The 20312-nt window shown below is 42.0% G+C and overlaps 1 protein-coding gene across 1 annotated transcript; it reads right to left on the minus strand.

Annotated features, from left to right (window-relative positions):
• Positions 1-3714: 3714 nt before the first annotated feature.
• Positions 3715-16662, minus strand: LOC112253707 (oocyte zinc finger protein XlCOF6-like). Its single transcript, XM_024425663.2, has 3 exons — positions 16458-16662; positions 15941-16080; positions 3715-6632 (listed from the first exon to the last, which is right to left on the minus strand). The coding sequence occupies exons 2-3, from the start codon at positions 16022-16024 to the stop codon at positions 4860-4862; spliced, it is 1857 nt and encodes a 618-aa protein (XP_024281431.2). The 5' UTR covers positions 16025-16080; positions 16458-16662; the 3' UTR covers positions 3715-4859.
• Between the last annotated feature and the right edge of the window lie 3650 nt (positions 16663-20312).

Genomic DNA, 20312 nt, shown 5'->3' on the forward strand with positions numbered 1-20312 from the left:
TTTTTCTTTTTTTTCCTACTGTGTTATTGACTTGTTAATTGTTTACTCTATGTGTAACTCTGTGTTGTTGTCTGTTCACACTGCTATGCTTTATCTTGGCCAGGTCGCAGTTGTAAATGAGAACTTGTTCTCAACTAGCCTACCTGGTTAAATAAAGGTGAAATAAAAAAGTATATATAAAAAAAAAAAATCATAAAAATAGTCATATAAGTATTTTCAACCGGGTTTTGCCCACTGGGTAGTGATCTAGGCTAGAAGGTTTATTTACAGTAGAAGTGGTCTTTACCTTTGGACAGTTAGACTCTTGTATTTTATGAAGCCAGACAGCCAGGACAGTGTGGTGAGTATTTGTTTGTATTCCTAATGCTTCCCCACTCTTCCCCTTCATTTTCTTTCTCAGTCTAACGTATCTCTCAAATTCTTCTATTTCATCCAGCAAATGTGTTAGCCCAAACTCTTAAGAGTAGAATCTCCTAAACTCTAAGAGTAGAATCTCCTTTCATCTATTGTTGGTCATGGTGAAGTCTTTGTAGTCTTTCAATGAGGTGTTGTACACATTTGTGAACCTTCATTTAGCTTTTCTTCTAAACTTGCAACATCTTGCATCCTGCTTGGCTCAATATCTTCTTTGAGCTCCTCTTCACCTTGGTTCTCCTGCATTTTGTGGGGCAGTCCTTCCCCCTCAAATTCTGCCATTTTCTCTGTGTGTTTTGTATCCCAACAGAAGGAGTGCGGGTAAAACCAGAGGCTGCAAACCAAAGAAGTCTGCAGTGCTCTTCTATACATAACAGTTTGTCAGCTTTTGCTGGTAGCAATTAAAAGCTTTTTGTTAGATTTGATGGAAGTGAAAGAACATTTTTAAAAAGCCCATGCCTGTGACTTTCCCCACAGTCCGGTTAGTGTGATTTCTCTTGGCTTCCTGGTTACCACCAATCAGAGTGCCCGAATGCACATTTGGACTCTGACCCCTCCCACTCCAGGACAGAGTGGCCAAAGATGTTTATAACTAAACCAAGATAGATGACAGTCCGTCGTTTCAAACAGAACAAATTAGTCATATTGGGCAGAACAGGCATGGAGATGGGCAAAACCAAGCACAATCCTATTTGCGCGTTGTAGCATTCATGTGCATATTTCTGTTAGGGAACATCTACTCTGAAGTGTGCGTGTGCAATAACTCAATTTGCCTTTGCACTCCTAAACAAAGCTTTTTTTTTTTTTTTCTTTACTTTGGCAAAGGGTAAAGTCTACAAAACGTAACATTTTAGTTTTGGGAACATAAAATTGTATTGAGATCAAATGTTTAATCGATTCGAAAATTAGCATTATGTTGGCCAAAATCCATCTTCTCCCACTGCCGGCTACTTGGGCTTCCTATAGAAATAACTACCAAATTTGGTAGTGAGTGGAAACAAGCAGATGCTTCACATTTATACATCCAGTGAAATATCGGTCTATGGAGTGGCTATTTTTATTTTATTTAACTAGGCAAGTCAGTTCAGAACAAATTCTTATTTACAATGACGGCTTACCAAAAAGGCAAAAGGCCTCCTGTGAGGATGGGGGTTGGGATTAAAAATATAAATAAATTAAAATATAGGACAAAACTATAGTTTGTTAATCATGAGAAGAGAGTAGAGTCGCAAAGGGTTGGAAACTTTACGGTAATTTTCCAATGGGAAGTTAAGTCCGGGAATTTGGGGAATTTTGCTTAGATTCATCAAAAAAATAGCTTACAACAGTTAACCTTTTTTTGTGGGATATACATAAGGTAATTCTAGGTCTTGTGGCATATTTTGGTTAAACTATCCCCAATTCAATGGAATTGCAACCCTCTGCAGGTACAGTGCATTCCTCCATCACATGTAGAGCTGATTCTCAAGATCTTGCACACTAATGAGACACAACACACACATCAAAGCACCCAACAGGCTGACCAATACAAGGGTTGAAAAATTGGTGTCCATCCAGGCAAATTTGAAGCTTTTTGAGCCTGACATCCTCAAAAAGGTTGGAAAGTGACAGTGAAGATGAGGCCTCAGAGTCTGATGTTCAAGAGGTGGACATTGAGGAGGTCCAGGGAGAAGACATGGAAGATAGATTTTGCTTTATGTTTTGGATCATTGTCTTGTTGGAAGACAAATCTCCGTCCCAGTCTCAGGTCTTTTGCAGACTCCATCAGGTTTTCTTCCAGAATGGTCCTGTATTTGGCTCCATCCATCTTCCCATCAATTTTAACCATCTTCCCTGTCCCTGCTGAAGAAAAGCAGGCCCAAACCATGATGCTGCCACCACCATGTTTGACAGTGGCGATGGTGTGTTCAGGGTGATGGGCTGTGTTGCTTTTACGCCAAACATAACGTTTTGCATTGTTGCCAAAAAGTTCAATTTTGGTTTCATCTGACCAGAGCACCTTCTTCCACATGTTTGGTGTGTCTCCCAGGTGGCTTGTGGCAAACTTTAAACGACACTTTTTATGGATATCTTTAAGAAATGGCTTTCTTCTTGCCACTCTTCCATAAAGGCCAGATTTGTGCAATATACGACTGATTGTTGTCCTATGGACAGTCTCTCTCACCTCAGCTGTAGATCTCTGCAGTTCATCCAGAGTGATCATGGGCCTCTTGGCTGCATCTCTGATCAGTCTTCTCCTTGTATGAGCTGAAAGTTTAGAGGGATGGCCAGGTCTTGGTAGATTTGCAGTGGTCTGATACTCCTTCCATTTCAATATTATCGCTTGCACAGTGCTCCTTGGGATGTTTAAAGCTTGGGAAATCTTTTTGTATCCAAATCCGGCTTTAAACTTCTTCACAACAGTATCTCGGACCTGCCTGGTGTGTTCCTTGTTCTTCATGATGCTCTCTGCGCTTTTAACGGACCTCTGAGGCTATCACAGTGCAGGTGCATTTATACGGAGACTTGATTACACACAGGTGGATTGTATTTATCATCATTAGTCATTTAGGTCAACATTGGATCATTCAGAGATCCTCACTGAACTTCTGGAGAGAGTTTGCTGCACTGAAAGTAAAGGGGCTGAATAATTTTGCACGCCCAATTTTTCAGTTTTTGATTTGTTAAAAAAGTTTGAAATATCCAATAAATGTCATTCCACTTCATGATTGTGTCCCACTTGTTGTTGATTCTTCACAAAAAAATACAGTTTTATATCTTTATGTTTGAAGCCTGAAATGTGGCAAAAGGTCGCAAAGTTCAAGGGGGCCGAATACTTTCGCAAGGCACTATGTTAAAAACGTTTTGGGGAGATGCGATGGATCATTGGGGATAATTCAATATTCCCTTTTGTTGTTCAGTGAAATCATCCCATGTGAAGATTCAACTAATTTAATTAAAGTTAAATTCATAACTAAATAGTTGTTTTTATTTCTATTGGAAGGATTTAATAATTTGCAATTATGTCTACTTATGATAAGGTAAAAGGTGTGTTTGTCTCGATATGGTAAATATCCAATGGCACCTGTTGTGGACAGGTGTCTTTTATACTGATAACAAGTTCAAACAGGTGCCATTAATACAGGTAACGAGTGGAGGACAGAGGAGCCTCTTAAAGAAGAAGTTACAGGTCTGTGAGAGCCAGAAAACTTGCTTGTTTGTAGGTGACCAAATACTTATTTTCCACCATAATTTGCAAATAAATTCATAAAAAATCCTACAATGTGATTTTCTGGAATTTTGTTTCTCATTTATCTGTCATAGTTGAAGTGTACCTATGATGACAATTACAGGCCTCTCATCTTTTTAAGTGGGAGAACTTGCACAATTGGTGGCTGACTAAATAATTTTTTGCAATTGCACCGTGCTCACGAAGTTCAAGGCCGACGGCATTACTGCAGGCTGTTTCCAGAAAACAGGATCCGTCATTATAGTAAATGGGAAAATGGTAATCGTGGCACCAAAATTGCTTATATTATATCAGACTTAACGTTATGTCCTTGAACAGGTTGTTTTAATTGGTATTTGAACACACACACACACACACACACACACACATACATATATATATATATATAAACATGGGTCGGAACTGAAATTATTTTCCAATCATTTCGTTCTGAACATTACTTTTTTTTCTCCACTGTTCTGACCAATTGAATAAATCAATCCATTATTTTATTAAACAGCTCTGCCTATTTTTTTTAAATTACACTTGTTACGTCATCAGTAGTCTACAGTAACCTATGCTTCAGAGGGGAGGGGCAGGTCTCCAAAACACACACACACACACTCACTGGCAAAGACTTCCAACTGGCAGGCAGACGCTGGAATAAGTTTGAGTGACAGAGGGCTTTGCATATGGGCTTTGTTTACGATTTGGAAACGACTGGAAAACTTAAAATAATGTTATTAACTGGTTCCCATGCTTTTAAAATAATGGTTCTGTTCCGGAACAGTATAGATCACTTTCGTTTTCGGTTAGTGTTACTCAATTAATGTAGTTATTTTCCATGTTTTAAGTCCGGTTCCCTGAACTGGTTACAACCCTTGATTTAAAATAAACAACTTTTGAAAAAAATAAATACTGCTATGAAGACAGTAATACACAGTCCGTCTGTGAGTGTCTTCAACAGTCTGTGGTGCCAATTCCAGGCCACCAACATTGTAGTTAACAGATTATTAGATTATCAAGTCACAGTGATTAGGTAGGTTCCCACTTCCTGCAATGCCAAACACAATTTACATGACATCTTATTCAAGGCGACTTACAGGAACCATTAGGATTAAGTGCCTTACTCAAGGGCCCGACAGATTCTTCACCTAGTAAGTTTGGGGATTTGAACCAGCAACCTTTCGTTTACTGGCCCAATGCTCTTAACCACTAGGCCTCCACCACTTCTGCATTATAAATCGAGGAAATTTGAGACACCAGAGTAGTGCCTCTTCTCATGGCGTTTTCTGTCTCCATCTTGGGAGAAGCGTTGCCCACAGACAGAGCATTGGTATGGTTTCTCTCCAGTGTGAACTAGCATGTGTCTCTTCAGTGTCTCTTTTCGAAAGAATCGCTTTCCACAGTCTTTGCACTGATGATTTCTCTCTCCAGTATGAATCCTCCTCACGTGTCTCAACATGCCATCTCTGCGAGTAAAACACTTTCCACATTCCAAACAAGGATAGGTTGCTCTTTCTCCAGAGGTATTGTGTGTTAGTATGTGTCTTTGGTATGATTTTGTATATGGAAAACTCTTCCCACACTCAGTGCAGAGATACGGTGTCTCTCCAGTGTGTATTCGCATGTGTATTTTCATGTTGCGACACTCCTTCCCGCAAATTGTGCAGAGAAATTGTTTTCTTTTGCTTAAATGTATCCTGTGCCTTTCAAAACTTTTATTGTGTGTTAGCTGATGTTTTTCAAGCTGCTTCAGTCGGACAAAGCTTTTCACACAGTCAGAGCAGCGGAAATTACATTCCTCCTTCATATGTGTTTTTTGGTGTAATTTAAGATTATCTAATCGAGCAAAACTTTTGTCACAGTCAGGGCAGTTGTAAGGCTTCTCTCCTGTATGTGTTCGCTGATGTCTTATAAGACGATTCGCTTGTTTGAAGCTCTTACCACAGTCGGAGCAGATGTATGGCTTCTCTACAGTACTGAAACTCTTGGTCCAGTCATCAGAAGTATCTTCAGGATCCTCTTCATTCTCCTGCATTGTTTGGGTTTGTCGCAGTTTTTCTGAGTGTTGATTCTTTCTAATTGAACTTTTGCAAGACAATTCTTTTCCTGGCTGTGACTGGACTATTTTTCTTGGTGTTTCTGCACGCATTTTAGTCTTCTGCCTGCCTCTGCTGGCAGTTCTTTGCTGTGTGTGCACACAGTCTACCTTCAGTTTAGTTTCTTCCATCTGTGTGACATGTTTCTCTTTCATATGCATTTTTTGGTGTAATTTAAGCTTATCTAATTGAGCAAAACTTCTGTCGCAAACAGGGCAGTGGTGAGGCTTCTCTCCAGTATGTGATCTCTGGTGTCTTATAAGATCCCTCACTTTTCTATAGCTCTTACCGCAGTCAAAGCAGTAGTGTGGCTTCTCTCCTCCAGGACTGAAACCCTCGATCCAATCATCAGAGTCATCAGTATCTACGGGCTCCTCTTCTTTCTCCTGTGTTGTTTGGGTTTCTTGTGGTCTTTCTGAGTTTTGATTCTTCTCTGATTGGCACTGGGTATTGGCTGGGAATTGCTGTTTGCTATGTGAAAGCACACTCTCTACATTTGCTGCACTGCTGGCAACTTTGTAGGTATACTCTGGCAGGTCCTGTGGCTTTTTCACAAGTTCATTTTGACGAATGCGTGTGACAGCTTCATCAAGTGTTAGTTCTGGGTCCATTTGTAATTGCTGGGACAGTCTTCTGTCAAGTAATCCCATGACTAGTCTCTCTCTTATCATCTCACTGAGCAGAGCTCCATAACCACAATGTTCTGACAAACAATGAAGTGCAGAGATAAAATCATCAGCTGTCTCTCCTGCTTCCTGTTGTCTTTGGTTGAATTTTGTTCGTTCTAATATTACATTCCTCCTAACTGCCAAATATCCATCTTGCTGCTCATTATTAGAACTGTGGAAGTGTTCCCGCTCGATCAGGTTGTCATCTTGCAGGTCTTCTGAGGTGTCCATCTCCTCTGCCTGGAAATACATTTAAAAGTGCATAATTACTAGTAGGTCTATAGTCTCTGTTCTCTCAAACAACATTCATTTTGTAATACATAAAATAGCCTACTTTGATACAGTTAAAGTCCAATAGATAGCATATACAATAAATAGCTAAACAAATAACTTATGCTATTTTACAGTAGTAGCTCGGTCTAATCATTTGAAATACCTAGCAGTATCAACATGATAATGATGATGTGTTTGTCATTAGGCCTAGAGATCACCATAGACTAGTGATCTAGGTTAGAGAAAGTTCATTGACAGTATAAGTTGACAAATGTATTTTCACAACAACAAAAAAATCATAGAAATCTATAAATCAAAGCAAGTTGTAGGGCTCATTCAGTAGTTTCTACATCAAGTAGAATCATATTGAAAAGAATGTTAAAATTAGCATTTGTATTCCTAAAACATAAATTGAAATTGATACGGTTGCCGCTTCCGGTTGTCATCGACTTTAGATTTATAGCCCAGTGTCAAAACACTGGTTATAAACATCCAAAATCATCAATACATGCAGAAATAAGTTGTGATATTTTGAAAGACCAAACATAAAAATGACTCCCTCCACATACGTGTCACACTTGTGTTCAGATTACTTATATTTTGCTAGCTTCGATGCAACCAAGAGCTTTGACATTGTGCACCCTCTTGGTTGCTAATATTTTGATAAATGAATACGTTATAAAACGGCACACAACATTTACGGCCACTCTAAACTGGTACTGATTAGCTTGTTCTACTGTAATCAATAGCATGCATATTCTAGCCAAGGCTCATCTTCTATAACTACTGCTGTAAACACCTTATCTATTCATATACTTTCCATTATGTCTTTACACCATCGTATACAGACACACTGAGGGTACAAAACATTAGGGACACCTTCCTAATATTGAGTTGCACGCCCTTTTGCCCTCAGAACAGCCTCAATTCATTGGGGCATGGACTCTACAAGTTGTCGAAAGCTTTCTACAGAGATGCTGGCCTGTGTTGACTCCAATGCTTTCCCGACAGTTGTGTAAAGTTGGCTGGTAGTGGATCTCTACTCTGAATAGCTCGTTCCATCTCATCCCACAGATGCTCAATTGGATTGAGATCTGATGACTGGGCAGGCCACTGCAGTAAGCTGAATTCACTCATGTTGGTGGAACCATTCCTGGACAATCCTAGCCTTGTGGCATTATTCCGCAATAAAAAAAATCTATTCGCAGATGGATACAATGCTGCCATGAACCTGATTGGCAATGATGTTCAGATATCCTGTGGCATTCAAACATAGCCCTATTTTTTTTTTTTTTATCAAGGGTCCCAATGTTTTTTACTGAAAGAAGTGGAACTAAGGTTGTCGGCTACCATACCCCATTCGTGTCAACGTACAACGAGTTGTGCATTCTTTTATGGGTCTTTGGGCAATGTTGTACTGGATTGCCAGTTGACTAACTGTAGCCTGTCGGTTGCTCTGCATAATCCGTGTCAGCCTCCTTTGTCCTCTCATCAATTACCCGTTTTCGACCACTGGCCTGTCATTGGCTGGATGTCCTTTGGATGGGGAGTAATTCTTGATAAACACAGGAAACTGTTGAGCGTGAAAAACCCAGCAATGTTGCAGTTCTTGACACACTCAAACCGGTGCGCCGTGTTACAGCCCTATTTGGACGGTTATTATTAGAGATGTTGGTTTTGTAATTATTATCCAAGCATGTGTATTATTCCAGAGGATGATTCACAAAGGATTCTTTTTCCCAAACTGCCCCTTCTAATTCTTTTTTTTTCAAATTTAATTGACTTATGACAGAAGCCTGGAGGTTTTCATCGTAGGCGTGAAAATATTTCAATGTCATGTCTCACTGATAACTCATGCTTGGCTGCCAAATCTATAGGTCTCCCTATACAATTTTTATTGATGAAGTGTAATCATAAATATATTTTTAGTGATCCATCCATGGTAGATGTCGTCCTTCCTAATAACAATGCCATACATTCTGCTGATTTGAGCTGCTGACCCGTATTCACACTTGATTGTGTTTATGGATGAGAAAGTGAACTTGCCATTTCCAGAAAGTTGAGTGGGGATGCTGCTTTGCGATCTGTTGCCTAGGACGGGGCTCTCCAACCCTGTTTGTAGAGAGCTACCATCCTGTAGGTTCACTCCAACCCTAATCTAGCACATTAATTTAATAATTACACTGAACACAAATATAAACGCAACATGTAGTGTTGGTCCCATGTTTCATGAGCTGAAATCAAATTTGTTTACATCCCTGTTAGTGATAATTTTATCCTTTGCCAAGATAATCTCTCCACCTGACAGGTGTGGCATATCAAGAAGCTGATTAAACAGCATGATTATTACACAGGTCTACCTTGTGCTGAGGACAATAAAAGGCCACTAAAATGTGCAGTTTTGTAGCACAACACAATTCCACTGATGTCTCAAATTGAGGGAGCGTGCAATTGTCATGAATTACATTTATTTAACTATGCAAGTCAGTTAAGAACAAATTATTATTTACAATGATGACCTAACAAAAGGCCTCCTGCAGGGACAGGGGCTGGGATTAAAAATATTTTTAAAATATATATATTAGGACAAAACACACATCATGAAAAAGACAACACAACATTACATAAAGAGACACAAGAAAACATAGCAAGGCAGCTACACATGACAACACAACATGGTAGCAACAACATGGTAGCAGCACAAAACATGGTATAAACATTATTGGGCACAGACAACAGCAAAGGGCAAGAAGGTAGAGAGAGCAATATATCACGCAAAGCAGCCACACCTGTCAGTAAGAGTGTCCATGTTTGAGTCTTTGAATGAAGAGACAAAACTGTCCAGTTTGAGTGTTAGTCACTGGAATGAGCTGCAACAATCTCAAGCTCTAAACCCTCAGCGGTAGTAACCACACCTGTGGGGAGAGGGGCATTCTTCTTACCAAACCACATTACCTTTGTTTTGGAGGTGTTCAGAACAAGGTTAAGGGTAGAGAAAGCTTGTTGGACACAACAAAAAGCTTTGTTGTAGAGCATTTAACACAAAATCTGGGGAGGGGCCAGCTGAGTATAAGACTATCATCTGCATATACATTGATGGGAGAGCTTCCTACTGCCTGAGCAATGTTGTTGATGTAAATTGAGAATATCATGGGGCCTAGGATCGAGCTTTGAGGTACTCCCTTGGTGACTAGCAGTGGTTGAGACAGATGTTCTGACTTTATACACTGTACTCTGAGATAAGTAGTTAACAAAAAGGGCCAAAGACCACTCAGAGACACCAATACTGCTTAGCCGGCCCACAAGAATGGAATGGTTTACCGTGTCAAAAGCTTTGGCCAAGTCAATAAAAATAGCAGCACAACATTGCTTAGAATCAAGGGCAATGGTGACATCATTGAGGACCTTTAAGGTTGCTGTGACACATTCATAACCTTAGCGGAAACCAGATTGCATACCAAAGAGAATACTATAGACATCAAGAAAACCAGTCAGTTGATTGACAAATTTTTCCAACACTTTTGATAAATAGGGCAAAATATAAATAGGCTTATAACAGTTAGGATCAGCTTGATCTCCCCTTTAAATAAAGGACAAACCGTGGCTGTATTCCAAGCAATGGGAACCTCCCTAGAAAGGAGAGACAGGCTAAATGGGTCAGAGATAGGCTTGGCGATGATAGGGGCAGCAACCTTAAAGAAGCGTCTGACCCAGATGTTTTTCTGTGGTCAAGTTTAAGGAGCTCTTTTAGAACCTCAGACTCAATGACTGCCTTCAGGGAGAAACTTTGAGTCAAACAGGAATCCTGACTTAATGAAGTGGTGATTAAAGAGCTCAGCCATGTGCTTCTTGTCAGTAACAACCACATCATCAACATTAAGGGACATGGGGTGTGAGGAGGAGGGTTTATTCTTCAGGTCTTTAACCAGTGTCCAGAACTTCTTAAGGTTAGACCCACAGAAAGAGAAAATGACTGCAGGAATGTCCACCAGAGCCGTTTAGAGAATTCAATGTTCATTTCTCGACCATAAGCCACCTCCAACGTCATTTTAGAAAATGTAGCAGTCCGTCCAACCAGCATCAAATCAAATCACATTTTATTGGTCACATACACATGGTTAGCAGATGTTATTGGTCACATACACATGGTTAGCAGATGTTATTGGTCACATACACATGTTTAGCAGATGTTATTGGTCACATACACATGTTTAGCAGATGTTATTGGTCACATACACATGTTTAGCAGATGTTATTGGTCACATACACATGGTTAGCAGATGTTATTGGTCACATACACATGGTTAGCAGATGTTAATGGTCACATACACATGGTTAGCAGATGTTATTGCGAGTGTCGCAAAATGCTTGTGCTTCTAGTTCCGACAGTGCAGTAATATCTAACAACCGCAGACCATGTGGAACCACGCCAGCCCAGGACATCCACATCCGGCTTCTTCACCTTTTATTTTATTTAACCAGGTAGGCCAGTTGAGAACAAGTTCTCATTTACAACTGTGACCGTGCGAAGATAAAGCAAAGCAGTGCGACACAAACAACAACAGTTACACATGGAATAAACAAACGTACAGTCAATAACACAATAGAAATTCAATATACAGTGTGTGCAAATGGCGCCGACAGAGATGGCCGCCTCGCTTCGCGTTCCTAGGAAACTATGCAGTTTTTTTTTTTTACGTGTTATTTCTTACACTAGTACCCCAGGTCATCTTAGGTTTCATTACATACAGCCGAGAAGAACTACTGAATATAAGATCAGCGTCAACTCACCATCAGTACGACCAAGAATATGTTTTTCGCGATGCGGATCCTGTGTTCTGCCTTACAACCAGTGTAACCGAGTGGAACACATGCAGCGACCAAAAAAAAAAACGACTCAGAAAAAGAGGGAAACGAAGCGGTCTTCTGGTCAGACTCCGGAGACGGGCACATCGTGCACCACTCCCTAGCATTCTTCTTGCCAATGTCCAGTCTCTTGACAACAAGGTTGATGAAATCCAAGCAAGGGTAGCATTCCAGAGGGACATCAGAGACTGTAACGTTCTCTGCTTCACGGAAACATGGCTAACTGGAGAGACGCAATCCGAAGTGGTGCAGCCAGCGGGTTTCTCCACGCATCGCGCCGACAGAAACAAACATCTTTCTGGTAAGAAGAGGGGCGGGGGCGTATGCCTTATGGCCAACGTGACATGGTGTGATGAAAGAAACATACAGGAACTCAAATCCTTCTGTTCACCTGATTTAGAATTCCTCACAATCAAATGTAGACCGCATTATCTACCAAGAGAATTCTCTTCGATTATAATCACAGCCGTATATATCCCCCCAAAGCAGACACATCGATGGCTCTGAACGAACTTTATTTAACTCTCTGCAAACTGGAAACGATTTATCCGGAGGCTGCATTCATTGTAGCTGGGGATTTTAACAAGGCTAATCTGAAAACAAGACTCCCTAAATTTTATCAGCATATCGATTGCACAACCAGGGGTGGAAAGACCCTGGATCATTGTTACTCTAACTTCCGCAACGCATATAAGGCCCTGCCCCGCCCCCCTTTCGGAAAAGCTGACCACGACTCCATTTTGTTGATCCCTGCCTACAGACAGAAACTAAAACAAGAAGCTCCCACGCTGAGGTCTGTCCAACGCTGGTCCGACCAAGCTGACTCCACACTCCAAGACTGCTTCCATCACGTGGACTGGGAGATGTTTCGTATTGCGTCAGACAACAACATTGACGAATACGCTGATACGGTGTGCGAGTTCATTAGAACGTGCGTTGAAGATGTCGTTCCCATAGCAAAGATTAAAACATTCCCTAACCAGAAACCGTGGATTGATGGCAGCATTCATGTGAAACTGAAGGCACGAACCACTGCTTTTAATCAGGGCAAGGTGTCTGGTAACATGACTGAATACAAACAGTGCAGCTATTCCCTCCGCAAGGCTATCAAACAAGCTAAGCGCCAGTACAGAGACAAAGTAGAATCTCAATTCAACGGCTCAGACACAAGAGGCATGTGGCAGGGTCTACAGTCAATCACGGACTACAGGAAGAAACCCAGCCCAGTCACGGACCAGGATGTCTTGCTCCCAGGCAGACTAAATAACTTTTTGCACGCTTTGAGGACAATACAGTGCCACTGACACGGCCTGCAACGGAAACATGCGGTCTCTCCTTCACTGCAGCCGAAGTGAGTAAGACATTTAAACGTGTTAACCCTCGCAAGGCTGCAGGCCCAGACGGCATCCCCAGCCGCGCCCTCAGAGCATGCGCAGACCAGCTGGCCGGTGTGTTTACGGACATATTCAATCAATCCCTATACCAGTCTGCTGTTCCCACATGCTTCAAGAGGGCCACCATTGTTCCTGTTCCCAAGAAAGCTAAGGTAACTGAGCTAAACGACTACCGCCCGTAGCACTCACATCCGTCATCATGAAGTGCTTTGAGAGACTAGTCAAGGACCACATCACCTCCACCCTACCTGACACCCTTGACCCACTCCAATTTGCTTACCGCCCAAATAGGTCCACAGACGATGCAATCTCAACCACACTGCACACTGCCCTAACCCATCTGGACAAGAGGAATACCTATGTGAGAATGCTGTTCATCGACTACAGCTCGGCATTCAACACCATAGTACCCTCCAAACTCGTCATCAAGCTCGAGACCCTGGGTCTCGACCCCGCCCTGTGCAACTGGGTACTGGACTTCCTGACGGGCCGCCCCCAGGTGGTGAGGGTAGGCAACAACATCTCCTCCCCGCTGATCCTCAACACTGGGGCCCCACAAGGGTGCGTTCTGAGCCCTCTCCTGTACTCCCTGTTCACCCACGACTGCGTGGCCATGCACGCCTCCAACTCAATCATCAAGTTTGCGGACGACACAACAGTGGTAGGCTTGATTACCAACAACGACGAGACGGCCTACAGGGAGGAGGTGAGGGCCCTCGGAGTGTGGTGTCAGGAAAATAACCTCACACTCAACGTCAACAAAACTAAGGAGATGATTGTGGACTTCAGGAAACAGCAGAGGGAACACCCCCCATCCACATCGATGGAACAGTAGTGGAGAGGGCAGCAAGTTTTAAGTTCCTCGGCATACACATCACAGACAAACTGAATTGGTCCACTCACACAGACAGCATCGTGAGGAAGGCGCAGCAGCGCCTCTTCAACCTCAGGAGGCTGAAGAAATTCGGCTTGTCACCAAAAGCATTCACAAACTTCTACAGATGCACAATCGAGAGCATCCTGGCGGGCTGTATCACCGCCTGGTATGGCAACTGCACCGCCCTCAACCGTAAGGCTCTCCAGAGGGTAGTGAGGTCTGCACAACGCATCACCGGGGGCAAACTACCTGCCCTCCAGGACACCTACACCACCCGATGCTACAGGAAGGCCATAAAGATCATCAAGGACATCAACCACCCGAGCCACTGCCTGTTCACCCCGCTGTCATCCAGAAGGCGAGGTCAGTACAGGTGCATCAAAGCTGGGACCGAGAGACTGAAAAACAGCTTCTATCTCAAGGCCATCAGACTGTTAAACAGCCACCACTAACACTGAGTGGCTACTGCCAACACACTGTCAATGACACTGACACTACTCCAGCCACTTTAATCATGGGAAATGATGGGAAATTATGTAAATATATCACTAGCCACTTTAAACAATGCTACCTTATATAATGTTACTTACCCTACATTATTCATCTCATATGCATACGTTGATACTGTACTCTATATCATCGACTGCATCCTTATGTAATACATGTATCACTAGCCACTTTAACTATGCCACTTGGTTTACATACTTATCTCATATGTATATACTGTACTCGATATCATCTACTGTATCTTGCCTATGCTGCTCTGTACCATCACTCATTCATATATCCTTATGTACATATTCTTTATCCCCTTACACTGTGTTATAAGACAGTAGTTTTTTTGGAATTGTTAGTTAGATTACTTGTTCGTTATTACTGCATTGTCGGAACTAGAAGCACAAGCATTTCGCTACACTCGCATTAACATCTGCTAACCATGTGTATGTGACAAATAAAATTTGATTTGATTTGATTTGGCATAAGGAGGTAAGGCAGTAAATAGGCCATAGTAGCGAAGTAATTACAATTTAGCAAATTAACACTGGGGTGATAGATGTGCGGGTAGAAATACCGGTGTGCAAATGAGCAAAAATGTAAATAAAAACAATATGGGGATGAGGTAGGTAGATTGGATGGGCTATTTACAGATGGGCTGTGTAGAGCTGCAGCGATCAATAAGCTGCTCAGATAGCTGATGCTTAAAGTTTGTGAGGGAAATATAAGTCTCTAATTTCAGCATTTTTTGCAGTTCATTCCAGTCATTGGCAGCAGAGAACTGGAAGGAAAGGCTGCCAAAGGAAGAATTGGCTCTGGGGGTGAACAGTGAGAAATACCTGCCGGAACACGTGCTACGGGTGGGTGTTGCTATGGTGACCAGTGAGCTGAGATAAGGCGGAGCTTTACCTAGAAAAGACTTATAGATTCTCCAGGGTTGACCTAGGGCATCAACCACCAGCCAGGGTTTCATTACATAAGCTTTATACAATACTTTTTATTGCAGATTTAGACCAAATTAAACTGATGCATTTGGCAATGTTCAACTTCAATTAACTCGCACTATGAAGAATAGCTTAGTCGTACTCATTGATAGCCTAATGTATACTTTAATATACTTTTGGTGAATTTACGAGGCATTGCTTGATACATATTACCAAGATATAGCCTATATGCACGGTTCTGACTAACTGCCTGCCCGGATCCTCTCTCTAGTGTGTGTTTGTGTCTTCGGTCTGTAGCGTGTAGAATAGCTCAGCATACTCATTAATAGCCTCTACGTTGGTGAACTTGCGCGAGACATTGCAAGCAAAGAAATGGTGAAATACAGTATTGCGATAGCCTATAGCCTACATCTGTTGATTGCTGACACACAGTTGACTGGCCAACATGCCGACCTATGCCCCGCTATGTATTGGCTGTGAAAGATGCGAGAGTTAGTTCTCATAGTAGCATAAGTAAAATCGTTTCCTGGTTGCAAAAATACTGAATCTTAGGAGTGATACCTAGCGGAATTGATGCTTTACACGCAGACATTGGAGCCGAATAATCGATTATTTGAGTCGGCTCCCCACTTCTACCAGTGTGCAGCAGCCTGAACATTCGACGTTCCTAGTAGTCGTCTTATTTTTGTACCATCTTACCTCTTCAATGAGCTTTTCCTCAAAACTTGCGTTGTCTTGCATCTTGATTGGCTTAGTCATCAGTATCTTGGGGCTCCTCTTCATCTCGATTCTCCTGCATTGTTTTGGCAGTGCTTAGTCCTCAAATTCCGCCATTTTCCCTGTGTTTTGTATACCAAACGAAAGGGGTGCGGGTGAAACCAGAAACTGAAAACCAACGAAGTCTGCTGTGCTATTGTATACACATCCGTTTTGTCTGCTTGTCTTTCACTTAGATTTGATTCAAAGTGAAATAATGTTCTTTAAAGCTCATCTCACACGACCCTTGTTGCTACTGAACATCTATAACACTGTATGAATCGCTATTCGAAACCAGACGCAGTGTTTTGAGATTTATAAAACAAATTTAACTGGTTAGCTAGCTAAACTACTGACCGATAACGAATCTAGCGGACTATTTTCTGCAGTCATTGCCACTATAATTACAATTTTACATGACCGGATGCAAATCACATGCACATCGAAGTATCATACATACTTTTCACTTTACGTCTGAATGCGGAGCATGGACAGAGAGGAAGAGGCAAAGCGAGAGGATTTACTCCTTCCAAAATATGTCCGCGAAATAAACCTTTTTTTGTATGGAGGACTAAGAGAGTGTTGAATTACGTGAGGCTTATTTGATCATTCGTTAGGCTTTTACAAATTAATGAATGTGGGTGCAGATGGCATTCCGCAAACCACTCAAGCCTTGTTCGCATATCCAATTCGAATCGGCTATTTCAAGCCACCTTTGTAGGTGGTTTGAAATCAGATACAAATCATGTGACGTGTCTGAAAGGTCAAATCTGGTTCATTTAAAGGGAGTCCACATTGAGCAAGTTCCCCATTATAAGTACATGGGATTTTGATTGATGATAAGCTCTCTTTCAAAAACACACATTGAAAAAAAGCAGATATTAATTATTGGTTTATTTTATAGTAATACATCCTACCTTTCTTTGGAAAGAAGGAAGATTGTTCAAGCAACACTTCTCCCAGTGCTTTATAATGGTGATATATTCTACATGCATGTGGCAGCCTCTGTTTTAAAACCTTAAGTCTATGACTCAACACTGGGTTTTATCACTGGGGACGATTTTCATACACATCACTGCATTTTGTATAGTCCTGTTGGCTTGAAGGGCCCAGCATTGGTTACTTTTTGTACATGAAGCTGTTCTTCAGAGACTCCCCCACCACCTCAGCTCACATATTAATTGTAGTTCCAGAAATGCTCAGACCTGTTCTCTGGACTGGCTGGTTCTGGAGGTCCCGCAGGTCTCCACTGAGCTGGGGGGTTAAATTGCTTTTAGGTTTTATGCCCCCAGCTCGTGGAATAGCCTCCAGGCCACCTTGAAGCTGGAGTCACTGGTCACCATTGGAGAGTTTAGATCAATTTTGAGTGACGTAATGTGCTCATTGTGTTTGTTTTGATTAATCTTATTGAGTTGATGTTGTTATTTTGCTTTATGTTGTACTGAGTTGTGTGTTCAGGTTCACATGGCTCCTTTGAGAATGAGATCCTGGTCTCAATGGTGAACCCACCTGTCTAAATAAAAGTTAAATAAAAAAAACAGGGAATAGTTACAGGGGAGAGAAAGGGGGAATTAGAAGCTGGGGATGATTAGATGGCCATGATGGTATGAGGGCCAGATTGGGAATTTAGCCACGACACCGGGGTTAACACATCTACTGTTATGAAAAGTGCCATGGGACACCTGTTTAACGCCTGTGTGGGTCTGACTTTCCCAAGGAACCTACACCAGGGTCAGCCATCAACCCTGAAACTGCCTCACTTGTGGACAGGGTTTCTTATCAAGGTACCTGCTATACTATCCCACCGGGCACAAACTGGTTGAATCAACTTTGTTTCCACATCATTTCAACCCCAAAAATGTGATGACAGATTTCCACAGTGAGTCAAACTACATTTGAAAAAAGGAAATCAACGTAAGGGCATTGTCATTTTTCACCCAACTTTTAACCTAAATCAATGACATGGTGAAATGTTTTGTTGATTTCACATTGAATTCACATTCGTTGACAACTCAATCAAATGTAAATCAAAACTAGACATTGAACTGAAGTATGTGTCAGTGGCGGTCAGTGCCGTTTAAGATGATGATAAAATGAGGAGCATGGCCTCATTTCTATTACAGCATATTGGATGACAGTCATTCATATTCCATTCACCCAGCTCAATGTAAGGTCGATAGGTTTAGGCTACTGCATGATACTCGAAAAATTCCCTGTACCCATCATGAGGTGGCGACAGTGAAGTGGCGACTCCGGGATGCTGGCCTTCTAGGAAGAATTCCTGTCTAGTTTCTGTGTTCTTTTGCCCATCTTAAATCTTTTATTTTTATTGGCCAGTCTGAGATACAGCTTTTTATTTGCAACTCTGCCTAGAAGGCCAGCATCCCGGAGTCACCTCCACTGTTGACGTTGAGACTGGTGTTTTGCGTGTACTATTTAATGAAGCTGCCAGTTGAGGACTTGAGGCGTCTGTTTCTCAAACTAGACACTAATGTACTTGTCCTCTTGCTCAGTTGTGCACCAGGGCCTCCCACTCCTCTTTCTATTCTGGTTAGAGACATTTTGCGCTGTTCTGTGAAGGGAGTAGTACACAGCGTTGTACGAGATCTTCAATTTCTCGCATGGAATAGCCTTAATTTCTCAGAACAAGAATAGACTGACGAGTTTCAGACGAAAGTTTTGTTTCTAGCCATTTTGAGCCTGTAATCGAACCCAGAAATGCTGATGCTCCAGATACTCAACTAGTCTAAAGAAGGACAGTTTTATTGCTTCTTTAATCAGAACAGTTTTCAGCTGTGCTAACATAATTGCAAAAGGGTTTTATAATGATCAATTAGCCCTTTAAAATGATCATCTTGGATTAGCTAACACAACGTGCCATTGGAACACAGGAGTGATGGTTGCTGATAATGGGGTTCTATGCCTATGTAGATATTCCATCAAATTTGTATTTAAAATCAGCCGTTTCCAGCTACAATAGTCATTTACAACATTAACTATGTCTACACTGTATTTCTGATCAATTTTATGTTATTTTAATGGACAAAAATGTGCTTTTCTTTCAAAAACAAGGACATTTCTATGTGACCCCAAGCTTTTGAATGGCAGTGTACATATGAGTAAAGCAGTATTTTAAACATTAAAGTGACTAGTGTTCCATTATTAAAGTGGCCATTGATTCCAAGTCTGTTTATGGGGCAGCAGCCTCTAAGATGCAGGGCTGCGTAACCAGGTCGAAGCTAACTAGTGATGGTTATTTAACAGTCTGACGGCCTTGAGATAGGTGTTTTTTAGTCTCAGCTTTGATGCACCTTTACTGACCTCCCTTTCTGGATGATAGCATAGTGAACAGGCCATGGCTCGGGTGGTTGATGATCTTTTTGGCCTTCCTGTGACATCGGGTGCTGTAGGTGTCCTGGGGGGGTAGGTAGTTTGCCCCCGGTGGTGCATTGGGCAGACCACACCACCCTCTGGAGAGCCCTGAGGTTGAGGTCGGTGCAGTTGCCGTACCAGGTGGGGATACAGCCCGACAGGATGCTCTCGATTGTGCATCTGTAAATGTTTGAGGGTTTTAGGGGCCAAGCCAACTTTCTTCAGCCTCCTGAGATTGAAGAGGTGCTGCTGCGCCTTCTTCACCACACTGTCTGTGTGGATAATTTCAGATCGTCAGTGATGTGTACACCGAGGAACTTGAAGCTTTCCACCTTCTCCACTGCGGTCCCATCGATGTGGATAGGGGCGTGCTCCATCTGTTGTTTCCTGAAGTCCACGATCAGCTCCTTTGTTTTGTTGACGTTGAGTGAGGCACCACTCCGCCAGGGCCCTCACCTCCTCCCTGTAGGCTGTCTCATCAATGTTGGTAATCAGGCCTACTATTGTTGTGTTGTCTGCAAACTTGTTGGCCATGGAGAAGGAGAGCCCATAGTCCTTGGTAGCGGGCTGCATCGGTGGCACTGTGTTATCCTCAAAGCGGTCGAAGGTGGTGTTTTGCTTGTCCGGAAGCAAGATCGTGTCCGCAACATGGCCAGTTTTACCTTTGTCATCCATGATAGTAAATAATGTAATGACAATTCAATTCTAGTGGACACAAAATCATCTGAAACAATTAAAACATTGCTGTTGCCTTGCTATGTTGTTGTCTTAGGTCTCTTTATGTAGTGTTGCCTCTTGTCGTGATGTGTGTTCTGTCCTATATTTATTTTTTCCCAGCCCCCATCCCCGCAGGAGGCCTTTTGGTAGGCCATCATTGTAAATAATAATTTGTTAACTGACTTGCCTAGTTAAATAAAAATAAAACGAACTACAAATCTATCCT

Source organism: Oncorhynchus tshawytscha, linkage group LG07, assembly GCF_018296145.1.
Source record: "Oncorhynchus tshawytscha isolate Ot180627B linkage group LG07, Otsh_v2.0, whole genome shotgun sequence".
Taxonomy (NCBI): Eukaryota; Metazoa; Chordata; class Actinopteri; order Salmoniformes; family Salmonidae; genus Oncorhynchus; species Oncorhynchus tshawytscha.

Excerpts from the sequence above, each read along its gene's own strand:
- LOC112253707 (XM_024425663.2), bottom strand. The coding sequence starts at position 16,024 with ATGAAGAGGAGCCCCAAGATACTGATGACTAAGCCAATCAAGATGCAA. Across the intron at positions 6,633-15,940 it reads AGGAAAAGCTCATTGAAGAG|GCAGAGGAGATGGACACCTC; the intron begins GTAAGATGGTAC and ends ATGTATTTCCAG.